This window comes from Metopolophium dirhodum, chromosome 2 (genome assembly GCF_019925205.1).
Source record: "Metopolophium dirhodum isolate CAU chromosome 2, ASM1992520v1, whole genome shotgun sequence".
Lineage (NCBI taxonomy): Eukaryota > Metazoa > Arthropoda > Insecta > Hemiptera > Aphididae > Metopolophium > Metopolophium dirhodum.
Window position 1 is genome coordinate 37,224,471 of NC_083561.1, and position 14,677 is coordinate 37,239,147.

The 14,677-nt window shown below is 32.3% G+C and overlaps 1 protein-coding gene across 2 annotated transcripts in view; it reads right to left on the reverse strand.

The window, feature by feature from the left end:
• Window positions 1–734: 734 nt before the first annotated feature.
• LOC132939573 (zwei Ig domain protein zig-8-like) overlaps window positions 735–14,677 on the reverse strand; it is a 421,440-nt gene continuing 407,497 nt past the window's right edge. For both annotated transcript variants that reach the window (XM_061006819.1, XM_061006820.1), the window contains 2 exons: window positions 8,774–8,942; window positions 735–7,717 (listed from right to left, as the gene is read on the reverse strand). In XM_061006819.1, coding sequence (XP_060862802.1) covers window positions 7,599–7,717; window positions 8,774–8,942 — 288 coding nt within the window. In that variant the 3' untranslated portion in view covers window positions 735–7,598. The remainder of the gene's footprint in view (window positions 7,718–8,773; window positions 8,943–14,677) is intronic.

Genomic DNA, 14,677 nt, shown 5'->3' on the forward strand with positions numbered 1-14,677 from the left:
TAATACGTGTGTGGTGTGTATTATAAATCTAAGCATTTTGTTTTGTTTTTTTTTTTTTTTTAAATTTATAATATTATAATTAACGTATTATTAATAATAGTATATTGAACATAATTATTTAATAACATGTTATTCATACGAGTTGCTAAATAGTACATAAAATCAATTTATATAATATAGTAATAATAATAATAATAATTAATATTATATTATACACAAATCGTATAATATATTATAATATATAGTGTAAAATTAATATATATATTACAGAACAGTATAATAATAATAATAACAATAATAATAATAATAATAATTATATTAATAAACCATTGAATTCGAAAACGATAAATTTTGATTTTCTAAACGAGGAAACAAACACTATAATAATATTCTACTAGAGCTGCTGCTGGTATACAACAAACATTCAGACTTATGCGTCGTAAATAAATAGGAAACGAATTTCGAAATAAAATTTCAAATTTCAAAAAAAAAAAAAATAATAAACATTATTTACATGCCCACTTGATAGTATTAGGTAGTAAAACATTATGTATGGACTTAGATTTTACGCCAGAGCGGAGTAGAGCGGTTCAGCGGTAAGGGGTGTTTACTATAATAAAAAGGTATGCGTTGATATTATTTTTAGCTGATGGAGTTTGAAGACTATGCTTAGAATATTATAATATCAGAAATTTTAATTATATTGATATTAATTAAACCGAGATGTGAGAGTGAAAAACGGAATAACGACGATGGGAGTTCCGTAACACTATAATATGTGTCTAGGTACGTATGTTTTATATTAATTCTTACACGAACTCGGGAAGTTTGGACGTTATGAGTTATGTGACTGCGTATTGAAATTTATTTTCTCGTCGGGCCTCGCGCATATAGCCAGCAACAATACACAACTACAGCCGATAAGAAATAATCAGGGCCAGTTTCTTTGGCGTAGCGGGTTTGTGTGGGGGGGGGGGGGGTGAGGAGCGAGCCATCTTATCTCACGTTACAACCTGTTTTTTTTTTTTTACCATTCTCCAACAGCCGGGCGAGTTCAGTCGAATGTAATTTTCGCTTTTTATCCGGACTCGCCATCTTGGTGGAAAGCGGGAGTGAAAAGAAAATGTAATTGCCAGTGACAAAAAAAAAAAAAAAGAAAAAAATTATTTTAATATACCCTTAGAAAAACGGACTACGACGATGACGTTATTTCGTGATGCTGTTTTTTTACTGTTGTCCCCGAGTCTGCAGATTAATATTATGTTAAGACATTATCAACACGCGCATGTACGCTGTATAATAATATACAGAATCTGCTGCAGAGATAAAACAACTATACAGAGTGTTTCATCGACAAGTCTGTGCCCCACCCAATTGTTTTTATTTTTCGATTTCATATTTTCGACCTGTTTAGGAAAATTATTGTACCCATCATTACAAATCTACGTGGTTATTAATCACCGTATACGATTGTTCAGTTGCCCTAATACCTGAAATAAAAATAGGCAACTGAAATTATTGTTGGTTAATATATTTAGAATAACAAACGACGGCGTTATGATGTGATGCTGCTGTTTAATTACCGTTCCCGAGCCTGCAGAGATTTATATTATGTTAATATAGACATTGTCAACGCGTACATGCACCCTTTATAATACAGGCCACAGAGACAATTATTTTTATATTAATTTATTAATTTAATAATATTATTGTGTTTGAACGGTTAGGTAAACTATTATACCTTGATACATAGGTATCCACGTGGTTATTAAAACGTATACAATTATTTGGTTTACCTATAGAAACTGAAATTAATTAATTTATAGCGCGCTAAGTTGTTTGTTTTATTAGTTATAGATGGCCAATTTATACATAACATCAAGTCATTGAGTTTGTGTATAAATATTTCAAAAATATAATTTTCCGGCTAAATAAATATTATCGTGAGGTTCAGGAAATTCATTGCGAGCTCGTAAGCGTAGGTGGACTGATGCTGATCAGACTGGAGACGCGATGCGACGGTTCACGATGCGGTCGACTGGAATAAATACGGAAACGGGTTTGTCGCGGCAAGTACGGCGAAAACGATAGAAGAAGAGTGCTGCTGTAAAAGCGCGTCTAGAATTGAGGAAAAAAGAAAATCCGTTGTACAAAGTGTAGTAATAGTATGACAGTTTCTTTAAGACGTATTATACGACTAAACGCGTTCCGGACAAGCCGCCACATAACGTTAATTTAATTGTACGACACTGCTGCACGCCTCATCGTCCTTCATCCGTCATCGTTCGTTTGCCGACCACGAATTTTTTTTCCAATATCAACCGAGAATGACCGAAACACTAATATCGTATACGTCTGCCGCGACAACTGGCAATTTTTTTCAAGAAGAACGATTCTTCAAAACAATATAAAATAGGATAATAACGTATAATATATTCGTCGGTGAAAACACTGAGCACTTATTTTTTTTTATACCCAGCCGTCAGGTAACTGCGTAAAAAATATCGATAAAATATTGGAAGCTCAAAGAGACGTTCTCCTTTTTCAGAGCGTTTATTAATCGCATGATAAATATATTTTATCTCTTTGTATCGGCCCTTCAAGGTTTCACCGAATATCTCGGGCGTCTTGTCGTATATAACCGTCTCTCGAGCGACTCTTCGAAATTAATCTCTCCTCGGAAATGTGACCAGAGATTTTCACTCATATTTTGTACCAGATAACAAATCTACAACGAATCGTGCAGGAACTGTTTCTGTGAAAAAAACCAAACTTTTATAAAAATTTTCGTGGGTCATTATTAATTTATTTTTATATTTTGGTAACACGCGTGTTTTGACTTCAGTAGACCGCAAAATGTCTGTCTAGCCAGTAGTTTCATGAAACCATGTTCCGAGTATGAAATTATAAATTATTATAGAATCTACAAATATTGTTGATGAAAAAATATCCACGGTAAGAACTAGTAAAAAATGAGGTACCTACTACGCGAAGAGTAATTAATATGCAGTAATTAATTAGTGTATGTAATTAGTGTTATGCAGTAAGTAATTAAATCCATATAAAAATATTATGTTTTACTTTCGAAATCACTGCAGACCGAGAAAACGAACGCATTTGATGGATCACAGATGAAAAATTAAGTATGATTTGTTTCCAAAACCGATGGTAATACGAATACGAGTACGCGTGTATTATTATAACCACGGTAATATTATTATGGTGTATACTATTTCGTCACATTTGGTTGTTTAAAAATGTATTAAGATTTATGACGAAGATCGATTTATCGGTCGAATGAGAGAACAAAATTAATATTTTATGTTTACCAATGTTTAATCATCGACGCGATTATCGCGTGGTAAACTTTACTACAATGACGGTGTGTGCAGTTAAAATCTGTTAACTTGAACTTTTTTAACTCGAAATCTTCGAACTTTTTCCTATCATTGTATTATCCTCGGGTAACTCGAACATTTGGGCCGGTCCCTTCAACTTCGAGTTCACCAAGTCCAACTGTATTATAAAGGGGAAGGTATCTAACTATGATGGGATGGAGTCATATATTTATATTGTAAAAAAAAAAAAGGCTATGTATTATGTACTTAATACGTATGTATCTTATAATAATAGGTAATAAATAACAATAATAAAATTATTAATGTAAATATTAATAATAGTTAATATTGTATATTGCTATTATGGCGTACAAGGACATTTTTTTTATAAAGGTCATAACGTCTAATGGTGTATACACTTTTGTTGCGTTTAGTCGTTTCCGAATTTATTATAACTTATGATAAAACCCTGCATAGTTGCATGGGCCGCTAAAAATCCATTCATCTCGAATCGAATGAGAGAACAAAATATATGGAATTTACACATGTTTAATCATCGATGCGGTTGTCGTGTCGATAAACTGTTCGGATCTTTACAATAATAACCGTGACGACGATGGCGAGTCGTTTTGTAAACCACCTCCGTGTAATATAATATGTATTATAATTTATTGGTACCTAACCATAACGGGATGGAGTCGCATATTAATTGTAGAAAAAAAAATGTTCCATGTATGTACTTTACATTGTATATTGCTATTATCGTGTAATATATATGGCGTAAATGGACATTTTTATAAAGGTCATAACGTCTAATGGGGTTTTAATCGATTATAAAATTATTTATCTACGCAGCGTTATGGTTGATTTAACTTATTCAATTTTCCGGTGTGTAGATTTTTTTTTTAGTGTAATTTTGTGCATTAAATTTTCTGAAGCGTTATTATCACCGTGGTGTTTACTGCTGGTATATACAGATTCTCATAAAGTAAAACAAAAATAAATATGATACGTCATATAAATTATATTTTCAGGGGGTGTATTTTTTTTTTAAAACTCATAAAGTATTATTAATATTGAAATGGTTTGTTTTAATGTTTAATCGTTGACGTTAAAGTCAGAATTAAAAGAGCGATTTTGGCATACAAATGTAATAAATTAAAATGTATTCATTAATAAAAGGCTATACTTGGGAGTTTTCCCTTTGAAATATTTTTTGTGATAGAATATAATTTTATAATTATCCATTTATCTTATATATACACTTGAATATATTAATCGAGTTTCGAAAAAAAGTATATTTTTATAGTCAAGAGTGGTAATAGTCGATAGGAAAAAAAATTGAGTTACAAATTCGAATTCATAAATATTTAAAATAACAAGAGCTCAGAGCTTCGGGGTTTTAAATCAAGGTAAAATATGAGTTATAAATAAATAATACTGTAAAAGGTATACCTATGCAGACACCATCATATTATTATTATAATATTAAACATTGTGTAAATATCGTGCCACGAAACAAGTTTTTAGATTTTTTAAAACAATAATGATTAGAGATAAAAGCGAATCGATCTAACTATGCATAATGTTTAATAAACACGTAAACGCGATTTGAGGGAAAAAAGTCCTATAAATTCCAGCTGTTCATAATATATATATAATACATTATAATATTATAATATTTTGTACCTATATAGAATAATGACGTCGACTAAACGTGTCTGTTCAAAGACGATTTTTTTTTTTTTTACTTAAGTTTAGACGATGGTGGTTCACATTGGGTTCGGTCTGTACGTCTAAAAACGGGTGTGCCGCGGTAGTAAATGAACTCTTTCGATTGTTTTCTTAGCTATCGCGTACCGCGTAACCGATGTCGTTTTTTATCGTCATATCAATATCACTGTTGACAATAAAACGAAAACGTATTACGATGATATTATTATTATAATTATTACTAATTATTTCGTATGCATATCGTAAAGTATGATAGTATGAAGTATAGACATTATTATTATAAATAATAATATAATATTTTCGTTACACACGTTTCGAATCCCATCCGCAGCGGCGAGCGTATTATAATATCAATATATGTATTACGCAATATCGTTAATTTATCGGTTTTGAACCGTCACGAATGGTTAATTTTTTACCATCTCCTCCGACCGTGTTTTACCCAGCGTTTACGTGTATACATCATTATACATTGTATAACATTTTCCAAGCGTAACGTAATCCGTACGCACGCAAACAAGCGTCGATAATAATAATAATTATTATTATTATAATAACATCGCCATTGTCCGGTGCGTAATTTGCTGTAGGCGTACGCATCGCGGAAAATGCGTTGAAAATAAATTGAAAGGGAAAAAATACTGGAAAATTCGACGGGACGTACAATTTACATCGTCGCGACGGCCATGTTCTATAATAATATACCGATACACTGATGGTTAATGTAATATTTGTGCAGGCGAGTCATATTGTACACGAAACTACGAGATTATCATTTTATCATTATAATTTATAATAATATCGCGATTCTTTTCTCTAAATATCTCTCTCTCTCTCTCTTTCTCCCTACAGCCCTCTCTTGATCGAGGTTTCTTCCGCCTACAACTGTTATATATATGACGTGCTTTTAACTTCGTACGGTTTCAAATATTGTTATATGATATAATGTAAAAATTGACAGTTACGGAACATCGCAGATTCCGGGCGACTGTGCTCTAGATCGATTATAGCTTTCGGGAATACGCGAACGGGTGTACTCGGTATATATATAATGTCGTTTAGCGTTTTGAACACGAACACGGAAGTCTGACCACCCAATCCCCCCGAAATGTTCCAGTTATTTTCTGCATGGTTGACGATTGCGCCCAATTATTTATAACAACATTGCAAACAGTGCAGCATAATATGATAATATACAGGTACACTGAAGAGGGTGTGATTACATCTCTACGATTTTCGTTCATTTTTGTGGTATGATTATTTATGAACAAATAATTAATCAATGCTCTAATATACGTAATTATCTAGTACCCACTGTGGTATAGAGAACGTAAAAAATTGCCATTTATGGGGAACCTCACAGATTCCGGATAACTGTGCCCTGGATCGGTTATGGACTTCGCGGGAATACGCGACCGGGACGTAGATGAATCTATACCCGGTACCTATGATATGGTATAGCATTTCAAACACGAACACGGAAGTCTGCCCCGTAAACCACCCTTTATTTGCAGTGTTTGACGATGGCACACAATTATTTATAACGACATTACACTGTGTGCAGCACATATACCTGTACGAGTACACTGAAGCTGGTGAGATTACCTCTTTTCGATTTTCGTTCGTTTTCGTAGTGTGTGTATGAGATGGTGTTTCCGTCAGGGTGGGTTTATCCAGCAATACGACGTGTACGAAAAATAAAACAATTTGTTTTTTTTTTTTATGTACAACAAACGGCCGGACATTATGTAATTACTATTAAACTATTTACGGGGACGCGATAACAAAACGAGTACGCGACAAAGACGGGGGCGTGCATATTATCGTACGAGAACTTGGGGATGGTTATATTATGTATATATATATTATGTACAGAGCAACAATTCGTAAAAAATAAACAAAACAAAAACATGAATTTTCCACTGTTAAGTTTGACAACAACGACGTTTTTGCGGGAAACAGACCCCAGCTTGCCGTGTACGTGTAACCGACATCTATATCGTATAATAATAATAATAATAATTGTTATTGTTATATCCACATACCGAACGTACGATCGACGATGGCGGAGTGTGGGTATAGAAAAATCCTGTACAACGTATATAATAATAATTATAGTAATAATATTTACACATTCGTTTCTAGAAACAAAAAAAAGAAAGGAAATAACACGAGCACGTCTATTCCAACACACGACGGTCGGTCGCAGAAGTCATAATATCGAATATTATTAGAATAATATCAAAACGGAATGAACCCGATGTCACGAGGTATGCGATTCAATATCACGCAGTATACCGTGGTATACTTATGGTAACTCGATACAAGAGAATTATACACATCACTTCCGGCCTTTTTTTTTTCTCGCTCTCGCGTTGTTTCCGTTTCGTTATTTTTTTTTTTTTAATTTCTTATCGTTACGGCGTGTAATTAAATGTAAATTTTATATAATAATAATATAATATATATTATCAAAGTATAATGGTAGCTGGAGAGGAGCGGAAACGGGCGGCGGGCGCGCGTCTATTATCTCAGCTGATCGTCGGTCCTGGTGAACGTCCAGCTCAGGATCATCACGCACAGTATCGTGATGGAACTGTTGGATAAGCCGGCCGAACCGGTCTGCATGGCCGCAGGACTCTCGCCTGTAAGAGAAAATGAAAAGAAAAAAGTATGCAGCCGTTGAATTAGTATGATTACTAATTGATAATGATTCATAATAATAATGTTATTTAATTGGAAAACGATTTTATACACTTCATATTATTATTATTATTATGTAGAGTTCGGATGTTGTATCTCTATAAAAATGTGCAGAGCAATCACAACAAGTAAGTAGAAACAATTAAAAATCCTAAGAAAAGCATTGAAAAAGTTTTTGAAAAATGTATTAAACAAACAAATTCATCGTCAGCTTAGGTTATAATTTAAAATAATAAAAAAAAATACAGAGGGTATTGATAAGAAAAGGTAGGTATATTTCAAAACATGTAGACTGGTACTTATAACGTTTTGATTTTGATCATACCGATGTAAAATAAATCAATAAGTATATAACAACACTACGTCGCTATAATTATCTATTATATTACTATGAAATAATAATTACACAAATAATAGATGTCAAGAAAATTGGGAGCATACAGATAGTTTATCGTTACCTATTCCAAATCATTCGTATTAATGCGAATAAGTCTTTGCAATAATGACACGAAATTATATAGAAACAAAACTAAAGGAAAAACAACGAACTTAAACACAATAATTATATTCTTGACATAAAAAGGTCACGTTTGTTCGATTAAAATTAATGGAATTGTTTATTAAAACAGGTTGACATAGTCATAAGAAGTATAATTCGGCACGAATATAAGTTTAATAAAGTTTCGCAGTATAACATAACAATATTAAAATACATTTTCTGTAGATGTTCAGTTACAACGTTACAATATACGTCGGCTATTGCAATACATTTTAAATTGTAGGAACAACTCATAAAAATCACTGATTAAATTATTTTTTGTCAAGGCGATCCTAGGCGAGAAAATGATGTTCATTCGATCGTTTATGTACGGATTTTGCTAGTCAAAACGGGGCGTAGTAAAATAATATTAGGTAGTAATAACCACATATTAATTTTTCGTTTGTATTAAAATCGGACATATTATCGTTGTTTGTACCAATCGTCTCTACACACTTACCGTTTAGGACGTGTACGACTACGCTGGACAAGTCTGCGTTCGACGGGTTGCACGTGTACTTGCCAGAATCCGCTTGCACCGCATCCTGTATGAGCAGGTAACTGACCGTCACGTCTCCCTTTTCTGTGACCACGCTAACACCACCGCGAACCGAATCGTAGCTGATCACCTGAAACACGCGAATAATCAAATACTAGATAAAATATGGGTCAAGGGTTCGAATAGTGTATCTGACTTTAAATATAATTCCGGATGGTTTGCGTTATTATACATATTTTATACACAGTAAACGTCGTCTTATTCTCGTTTTGTCAAAACTCTGGGGCAACTGCGAGAAAGTTCTAGATATCGAGTTTTATTGTAATGGTAATTATTAAGGAATTTCAATTGAGTCCAAGATACCAAAATATCGAGATATCGAAATTCGACATATTAATAAGAATTAAAAATCAACTATATAATATTATAATAATATATCATAGTATATTATAATATATAATATGATATTATCTGTTGCAGGACTGAGAATTGAATGCACCTAAAAACCACTAAGAAATACGCGGAACCGAGCAAATCAATACATTAAGCAAAATAGTTTTTGAAACAGTATATATTATGTTATGTAAATGCTTATAATTCAAAAAAAAACTTAACTAAAACAACCATTTTAAAAACTATAACTCAATAACGTTATTATTGTTGCCAATTTTACCAAAATAAACTAAGTAGGTACTATTACATATTATTAAAATATAAAAAAAATCCGTCAACTATAGGTAAGTTACTGCTCTATTTTACAGTAGGTATAGGTGTCGAGCGTGTCTCGTAATTGAGTAGACACTATAATGGGTGTGTTAAATATGAATTCAATGATACGATAAAAAGTTATTTTAAGCAAAGATGGTCTAACTTGTTAGCGACTATGTGGTTACCAAACAATTATTTATCAATTAATAATCATTTTTTTTTCTTTTTCAATTGTTTTAAAAAGCACTGAGAATTTTCAATTTTGACCTCCTACCAGAACCAACTAGATCCAATTTCCTGCCAAAAACTTCCCTCGAAGTTAATGATCGGAGCAGACAAAAAATCAAAAACATCCATCATTGTAAAATCGATCATAAGACCGAAATATAAACCAATATTTAATTTATTCACTAGTATCACATGTAAAAAAAAAAAAATAATGTTTAATCGTAAATTAAATTTACTGCAGCCCTGCGGGATCATTAAAATATCCTGGCAGTGAGTTTGGTCGTTTCACCACCCGAGTACCCTACGGTTGCACTTTCGAAACTTCCTCCAACTTGTACCGTTTTGCGTCGATCCCTCGAAAATCAGTTACGCTAAAAAACCGCCATCGAATATAATACCACACCAAGCTAGCAATACTCGGTTGGCCGCAAGATGTGATGATGCGTTTAAAGTTTGATTTTGAATATTGCAGCTCAGCCGTCCGGAATTCGGAAAAAAAAAACTCGGTGACTATAAACAGACATCATACGAAATACGATTTCCGAGCGGATAAATAAAGTGTGCCTGCGATGTTATATCAAACGAGTGCGATTATAATATTTTGCATGAAATATGTTCAACAAAATATTATAATCATGGGTCTTGCGCTTCAGCATTGTCATTAATATTGTTGGTCTTTGTTTTTGGTTTTTTTTTTGTATAATGAAAATTCTCAGTAAAAGTATAATTGTATACTATTGTGATATTTTCCAACAGATAATAGTAAAATCTATGAACTATGAATATTATAAAACCAAGCAATATTCGTATATATTATAATATAATCTAGGACAGAAGATGAGCTGAGTCAGATCAAATATAAAATATATTTAACTATTATAGGTATAAATTGTTTAAATTGTGTTTTTGATCTTTAAATATAACCAAAATGTTCGTCTATTGTACTATCCATTTTTTGTTTGAGTAGCCACATTGGTGAACCGTATACATTGAGTCCAATCTGTGACCGGTTAGGTTATTCCCGGTTAGGTTTTTTTCGGTAGGTGTTCGTTGAGGATTAAAAGTTTAAAAAGTAAGGGTAGTCCTATTGAGGGCCAAACCGTAAAACCGGTTAATTTATAGTATTTTGGTCGCTCAAGTGTTGTAGATATAGAGGTTGTATATTACCGAAAGGGGCTTATAGTAAATTTATACCTAATGCAGATTCTATGCATTTACACAGAGTTTTCAGTACTCTGCACGTGTGTAAAGTAAACAACAACCATATATTTACACATACGTTGAATTTGAAATTGTACAATAATATGATAAACAAAAACAAACTAAATATGTGGTACCTAATAATCATAATAGATAACTATAACAATTATGTTATCAAATTAATAAATATACAGTTGTTGAAACATAATAATATTATGCTATAAAAATAGTACTTAGTGTATACGGCATCATCAAAAAACCTAAATGATATGCGCAAAAACATGCAATGTACAATAGTACATCAAAGAAAACGATTTAATAACTGGAATGCCTATCGTACGATTTTCGTAATAATAATTATAATAATATTTCAAAGGAACCTATTATAGGACGTCATATCGTTTGAATAACGCGTACACCACGACACTATACAATCGTGCTCTAAACAATACGACAAACACGTAAGTATGATTTCACTTGTATAAGTTATAGTTAATGGCTTGGATTAGTATAGGTCCTAAAACAATATATTATATAGTCATAGTGTCGATTCTCTTAACACGAGGAATGTTAAACAGAGTATTATATACCGTCGCCAAATCATGAATTATTAAATTTATATAATGTATAGGTAGTCATTATAGGTACCTATGCCAGTTTGACGCCTAAATAGAATAATAAATATGTAATTTACTTTTTATATTTGATTATTTATTTAGCCTATCTTGTTTTAAGTAAAAATCACTGTACTCATTCTAATTTCAAAATTAAATCACAACGCGCGTGATTTTAATTCTGAATAAAATATTAAAATTCTCCGTAACGTTGTGCACTGGGAATGGCAGAGCCCTTTAAATGGTTATTAATGTGGCTTAAAAATATAACAGAAACGTATTATTTTTTTGAGTAGTCATTACTCATAGTTTTTATTTTTAAGAGAAACAAGGAATACAACGGTTTTGGAGGTTTTACAGTACTTTGTACTTATGAAATTTGTACGGTAACACTTCTTGTCTTCATTAACTAAGTAAAACATACTTTAAACGTTTCGACTAAGTACCAGATAAAATATGATAAACTTACACGCATATTTTGTATTAAATCATATATTTGTATTTATTTAAACCGTCGTTATAGGTTTTAAATGGCCGATTAATAGGAATATGATATCCATAATAATGACAAAGAATCGCACGAACGGATAAGATATCATATCAATATATCATATATACAGTGTATCCACGTGAAACAGTAAGGCCTGTGGTGACCTTCTGCTAAATAATAAGATGTTGATTTATGGTATCACGTCATGGTTTATATTTTGCAGGTGTAATAATAATATAATATAAGTATTTGTACAACGATAGGGACAGTAATCGTCGTGGTTGCGTTACCCAACCGATGCAGGCGGTGGTGCTTAGAGGCACACCACTATAAGGTGTGGTCTTATGTACAATAAAGGGTTTGTTATTAAGGTTCCCGGTGCCAGTTTTTCAAATTTTCCACAATTCTACAAACATTTTTAAATAAAATTTTATATTTTAGTTGACACCTCAATTATAAGACTTTTCCACTAATCTACCTATCTATCTATCTATCTTTTTCACTACCCGATACCTATTTAGGAGAGGTTGATAAAGTGTTATATCGAAAAAGATGACTTTACGGGAATAACTCTCAAGCTTTGTAGAATTGTAGGATTTTGATGACTATTTTTTTATCTGAAAGAAGAAGACTTCCTATAGCCCGCATAGATCTCTGATTTTGTATTTTATTTCAAATAATCGTATTAAAAAATTTGTAAAAAAATCCTTTTTATCTTGTATTTTTTTAGACATATTATAATTGAGTTTGCGAATAAAATATTGAAAAACAGAGATCGATGCGAGCTGTAAAATATTTCCCTCTAGCAATTAAAAAAAAATTATGAAATTTGGTTGATTCTACAAGGCGGTATCGTTATTCCCGCAGAGTGTGTTTTTGAGGACAAAATGGCATCGGCACCGGGCGCCTTAAGTGTGGACAACAGTATAGGGGAATGGAGTTGACCACCGGAAATGGGTACTGTCCGGGTACTTACCAACTGGATTTCGATATGTTAGCTGTCCTTGCAGGCCCTGGCGCCCTGCGTAAGTGACGATAGGTCTGATGTGAGTTTTAAAGATGAATAGTTTAGAACTTATTGATAAAGGGCTACGTTTGTTTATTAGTGGGAAAAGTGAAAACTTCGCACCTATAGCTTTGGTGACGACATTCTTGATGTAGGAGGAAAAAGTTAGGTTTTCTCTATATAGTGACTCGCAGGTATTTGATTTTGTGTTCTTATTTGATGGGAGCATCTTCAAATCGAATACAATTACCAGTTTGAGTTTGTTTGTTACTGAACATGATTGTTGATGTCTTAATAGTAATAATTCGTAGTTGTGTCCGGTATATAATATACTAATTGTTGTAACGACTAGTAAACAACTCGTGTGTCGACGTGTGTAGCTGTGTTTACTGTCGGTACGGTTCCTGCCCTGGCTTGGCCGGCTTTTGTGTTTCGGTCCTGGCGAAAGCATCTTTGTCTTCGTCATGACTTCCCCTTTCCGTGGAATTTGTAAGTTGGATGGGTGGTTTTATAATTTAACCCTAATTCCTCCTTGTATGATGTGCGGTTTCTGCGCTGGGATTGGTCGATAGGTTAACGGTCATGAAAAGGACCGCTTTTTATGGTGACGGTTGTTCCGTTATACACGAAAACTGGGTACACTGCATAACTCAGTTATCTAAAGACTAAATTACTCAGTACCCTATACATATTTTAGAATCTGTCTGCGGAAGATTGATGATCCAAATAGTCAAGTTTCTTGTCCCACGCAAACAGAATTAAAAAATATGTATAGGGTACTGAGTTATATGGGAATTTTAGTTATACACTGTACCCTGTATGTACACGGCAGACACACGGTATATATGCAGGATAATTTTGTTAGACGAAAGAAACTCATTATTTTAACCCTTAGCTACACACGCCATTTTGTTTTTCAATAATTACACGCGCTGTGTATTTTATACACCAATTTGTTTTACACGGAAATCAATGTCGCATTGTAATATATTTGACTTTATTTACTAATAAAAGAAAAAAGTACTACTTAATATTGTTTTAAATTTAATTATATAAAAAAATGTAATAAAAAAAATGTTGTTATATTACTATATTATAATTGATAAAAGTAATACACGCGCGGTGTATTTCGTTCATATTTCGATACAAAAATATTTTAAAACGGAGCTTGCTTGTGCAGCTACATACATCGAATGACGACTGAAATTGTTTAATATTTATTACATATTAGATGAGAAAAGGTTAGATCAGGAGAATAACTAAAAACAAATAAAAACCAAAATAGAACAAGATAAACAAAAATATTGGTGTACTGCGTACACCAGCGCGTATAGTTAAGGGTTAAAAAGTCAACTCAAAATAATATTTTTAAATATATTTTACTCAATTTAAAGTCAATAAAAATAAACATATTTTCTTATCAATATAATTTTTGTAAGTTATTTACTTTTTTGAATTAAGATTTTAAGTGTTGAATTTTGTATTCCGAAAGATGAATATTCGGAGCATTTCATGTCGACCAAGAAGTTTATTTATTTATTATTAAAATTTGGGCAATTTCTAATTTATTCATAGAAAATGGGCTATCAAATTCAAATTATTTTTCAAAATTTAAATTG